Here is a 5212-nt window from a genome sequence, read left to right on the forward strand (position 1 = left end):
ATTAATTTGGGGGTCATTCCCCTCCCCCTTTTACACTATTAGTGGCTTCCAATGATATTAACAACAACAAACATTTAATATCAAACATATCCATAAAACAACCAAAGTACTAACAATATCTAAAAACTACAAAGCATAATTCATCATATTGAAAAATCTTCAAGCCTTTTTTCATGATGTAATAGTAGTGATTGTAGATTTCGATTTGTTTGAATCCTACATAAAAAAGAAGAATACAATTAAAGGTTAAAATCGTAAAATAAATTAAGAATAAGTCAATAATATGAAAAATAAGTCAATAACATGAAAAAATAAATCAATGGAGTACTTTTCTTAAGAGTATTACTCAATGCATCAAAGGAAGACATTTTATAAAATCACATAACAATAAAACTATAATCCACAATAAATCACACAAATCAAATTATAGAGAATAATTTACAAAAAAATCACAAAAATTAAATTACAGACATCACAAAACCACACATAAATTACATAAATCACATATAAGTATAAATTAACAAATATAAATTATAATTATAGTTATAATTAACCTAACTCACATAAATTATAACACTGCTATTGTAATTAACAAAAAATCAAAATAAAAAATTATAACATAAACACATAAATCACAGAATCCACAAAAATTGAATCACATAGACTCTAGAAATTAGAAGCAGCATAAAAAATATAAATTATAATTAACCTAACTCCAGACATTATAACAAATCAGTCAAAGTAAATAATAAAAAACTCAAAATTCAAACTTTACAGAACTGATTTACCCGACGGAGAAGAGGGGCAAACCAATGAAGGCTGGAGATTTACCGGCGAAGACCGGCAAAGATGCGACGACTGGCGATGACGCGATGAGGAGAAGACGACGAGCACTGCAAAATGGCGAGGTGAGTGGGACGGTGAGCTCGAGAGGTGCAATGAGGGACTAAGAGGATAGGAGATGACGCTCGGCGATGATGACCGTGCATGCGTTCATTCGTGAATCAGGAGAGGAGAGGCTGAGGGTTTGAGGAGAGGAGAGGAAAGGAGAGGAAAGGCTGAATTATGAAGCTTTTGAATTTTGTCACTGACAGCTAGGGTTTACTCAATCTCATTCTCATATATGTTGTATATATAATGGAGCATTTTAGTATTTTCATATATCTTTTTATAAAGCACTTGTATTTAAACTATATATAACAAAATAGAATTGAAACTTGTACATCCAAAATATAAAAAAAAATTAATTTTTTTTAAAAAGGAGAAAAAACTAGTGAAGGGATTAGTTTAGTGTACGCCATTCAATTTTAGGGATTAAAATGAGTCACTTAATGCGAAGTGATGGACTAATTTGGTGCATTTACCATGATGACATAATGGATTACAGGTGGACGAATACTGTTGCAATATGTGGCACAAACGAACGCGTGGCCAAATAGCATTGTGACACATGGCACAACCATCTACATCAGCATGCCACGTGTCATCGGTCAACACATCATCATATTATTATACGTGGCTAAACCATAGAGTGACATGTGTTACTAATAATCCACGTCATCAAGCCATGTCATCACGTCGTTAATAGAAAATGGATTAGAGACTAACGTAGTGCACTTTTGTTAATCTTAGGAACGTAATTGATGCAATTAGAATTTTAAGAATGATTTTAATGCACAACACCAATTTCAAATACCATTTTAAGATTTAACTCTTCCTTGACTACACTCCTATTACCTAAAATAGTGTGAGTTGCGTGATTTTGAAGGACTCCAACTCTTTCCACCCATCTATCCTGTCAGAAGTTGGTTGTAGATCCGTTTCTGATGAAAGTGACAATGTAGCTCAGGAATTTCGGCCATAACTTGATAAGCTCCTACCAAATATGATTATTTTAAAATTCACCTAAGAAATAAGAAGTATTTTTTTTTTGTCTTATACATTACACAACACACCCACTCACACACACACTACTACTACTAACATGGGTTCTATATTCCTCACTGAGGATTCAAACCTAAGTGCAGCTCCCAGCGAGGCAGGTGATGCTGCCATTGTGTTAAAAACCAAATAATATTTATGTCAAAAAGCCCTTGGATTATATAAAAAAAACATACACATTTCACATTACATTCTTGGGGTTCCAGCTAAATTTGAAATTAATTAAACTTTAGGGTTTGTACTTAATTTAATTTGTTAATAATCTTAGGATTAGTTAGGGTTAGCTCTTACTTTTGTTTATGACATAGTAATAAGTTATAGGACACGTTTCAGGTACTCCAGTGTACTTTACTGGAGTACTGGAATGCCATCTACTTTTAGGTTATCAGTTATATATTTGTCTTGTAGTGAAGCATTAAAAGACTATATTAACCTCTGAAAATGATTTAAAATTACCCAATTGGTCAGCTAAAAATTCTTCAGAGCTTGCTTCTTGAATTTAAATCTTGCAACTTAAATAGCAAGATGCCAAGAAACTTTATTGGCTTATAATGTTGCCTGAGTTGGAAGAATGAGATCCTTAACCATGTTTGTGAGAACTCAATGTCCTCGCCTCTCCCCTGTTGTCCGCCGTTGATAAAGCAGAATCGACGAGAGTTGTTCTGATCTACTGCTACAGTTGTTCGGGGTTTTCGGCCTTCTCGACCTTCTCCTTACTATCTGAGTCGTTGTTCTGCACTTGGGGTTTTTTCTCTGCAGTTGCGAGAAAAGGTGGAAAGTGCGATTCAGCAGTCGGTAATGTGCATATTGCAAAAGTTTGCTCCATTGAAGGGCTTATCGAATGGTATGTTCCTTATTTTTGGCATTAATTTTTGTAGGAGGTGAATTTTTTAGGGCTAGATTTAAGGTATTCGAGCTAACCCATGGAGATTAAATGTGTTGGCAGTGTTCTGTTGGATTATTGACATGGTGTGTACCCAAAAAAATTGGATATGATCCTTTTAGATACATTAATTGATTCACGTTAAAGGATTATACTGGTGTGCAGTGGAGGATGGACATTGGCATTTAGTTAGAGTCATGTTCTATAGAGAAGCAATGGTAGAAGTTTTTTAGTTATTCAGCAAATAAATATTATTTTTTTTAATTTTTTACAATTGTTTTATTTTTATAAACTTAAATAAAGAGTTAGTTTATTTATTTATTCAGCACATAACTCTTTTTTAATTGCTAGGTTGAAAAGATTAAGAATAACTGCAAGTGATTTTAGTGGCATCAGTTATTTACTATCCATCTGGTCACCACTTTAAAAGAAAAAGTGTTAGTTTTTACCTCTCCAAATTTCAATTCCAATTGGTTGGTTAATATGCTTTACTGGTCTTCTGGTCTATTTGTTATTAGAAAATAGAATTGTCTTGTTTTACATTTGTTATGGAATTGGCTAAATGTCTATTTCTGAAGCCTTCATGCCAATTTAGTTGTTTAAACTTACAACAAATTTTGGTTTCACAATCACTATCAGTGAAGTTGAAGTACTTTTTGAGCTATTTAAGTGCATAAGCAATTTGGTTGTTCTTAAAGGACTAATAAGCAATTAACTATATAGAAAATTCATTTTTCTCCTAGTCTCAAATGTAGTTGTATTTATGACATTTATTTTGTGATCTTCATTTTGTTAAGATATATTAGGTGTGCTTTTTTATTTGTTGATATGAATGATCAAAGAGGGGTAGTTGTTTGTATAGGGTGAGTTTTTCCGATGATGATGTAGTGAGTGTAAAGAATTCCTGGAAGCATTGAAATTGGAGTAGAAGGTCTGCATTTCCTATGTTAACATGTTACAATAAGTTGCTTTGTTAACATGGTTGCATCAATTGGCCAGATTGTGACAGCGAGACTGGATATTATTGTTGCCTATGCAATTGTTGAAGTTCTTAGGAACCACAAGTGAGGGGATTATCTAGAAGAAGCAGTTGCTGCCTATTAGGAAACAGATGAACAACATAAATCATGAGCCGATATCGACATCAACCAATCGTGAATCGGCGATGCCAGACCCGGAGGACGGGCTTTTAAATGAGGTATATGATAGGGTAGAACTTGCATATTTGGATTGTATTAGTTTTTTGTCATTCTGAAGATGAATAGTATAAGTTAATATAAAATTGGGTTATCGTAGCATTGTTAATTGTTGTGCAGGAGACACTTTTTGACATGAGCATGTTAGGGAATGAAGCAGGGTTTCCGAATATGATGCAGACAGACATAAAGCTTCAATCTGCTCAGGTACCAAGTCATGTCAGTGTTGAAGATATGCTGAAGATGGAGTTCTGTACCGTTGGGGAAGCAAGAGAATTATACACGAGTTATAGTAAGCTAAAAGGTTTTGCAATAAGAAAGAGTAAGAGGGTAAAAAATGCCAAAGGAGAGATCGTTAGATACACTTTTGTTTGCAACAGACAAGGGTTTAGGCACAAGAAGTGGTTAGATAAGCTGGATAGGAAAAAAGAGCACAAGCCTATAACGCGATGCAGGTGTGTAGCAGAGATGAGGATAAAGAAGAATCATACTAATAGAAAATGGTTTGTTTCACAGTTTGGGGATGATCATAACCACACCCTACTCTCTGAAAGGTTTATTAGATATCTGCCTTCACACAAGAATATGTCTGATGTAGAAATTGCTCAAATGAATAGCATGAGGCAAGTTAGGATAAGTGTAAGACCCGGTTAATTAATGGCTAATTAACCCATGAATGAGAATTTATTCTAGAAAGCCAAAAATTTGATATTTATGGCTAAATGTGATAGAGGAGATTGAGACGAGAATTTCGGTACCAATTTTATAGAAAACGGACCAAGATTGGACCAAACGGGCTAAACCGGGCCAACCGGACCCAAAGTGGGCCCTTGACCCAACTAAACTAAACCAAAACCCTAGTTTTCAGCACTCTCTCTCCTCACAACACACTCAAACACGCTGAAATGGTGGAGAGGAAGGGAAGAACACTCTCTCAACTTCTTTCTCTCACTTGATCTTCAAACCACCATAACTTTTGATCTAGAGCTCCGATTGCCGCTCCGTTTGCAGCCACGCGTTCACCGCGGAGAGCTCTACAAAACTCATACAATTAATCTTGAGGTAAGCTACGTTTTACTGTTCGAAATTCCAGCCCTTGATTTCGAGTTTCATGAGCAAAAATGTTGAGATTGTGGGCTCTTTGATGTTATAGGACCCAACTCTCTTGAAGGAGAAGGTTAATCTTGTCTCC

General features: G+C 34.9%; 1 protein-coding gene across 1 annotated transcript; it reads left to right on the forward strand.

The window, feature by feature from the left end:
- On the forward strand, positions 3936-4674 carry LOC107626815 (putative protein FAR1-RELATED SEQUENCE 10). The gene is made up of 2 exons (XM_016329711.1): positions 3936-4022; positions 4141-4674. The coding sequence occupies exons 1-2, from the start codon at positions 3936-3938 to the stop codon at positions 4672-4674; spliced, it is 621 nt and encodes a 206-aa protein (XP_016185197.1).

This window comes from Arachis ipaensis, chromosome B02 (assembly GCF_000816755.2).
Source record: "Arachis ipaensis cultivar K30076 chromosome B02, Araip1.1, whole genome shotgun sequence".
NCBI lineage: Eukaryota > Viridiplantae > Streptophyta > Magnoliopsida > Fabales > Fabaceae > Arachis > Arachis ipaensis.

Bases quoted from the DNA above. Each gene is read 5' to 3' on its own strand.
- LOC107626815 (XM_016329711.1), top strand. From the start codon at position 3,936: ATGAACAACATAAATCATGAGCCGATATCGACATCAACCAATCGTGAA. The intron at 4,023-4,140 runs GTATATGATAGG...ATTGTTGTGCAG, and splicing joins AGGACGGGCTTTTAAATGAG to GAGACACTTTTTGACATGAG.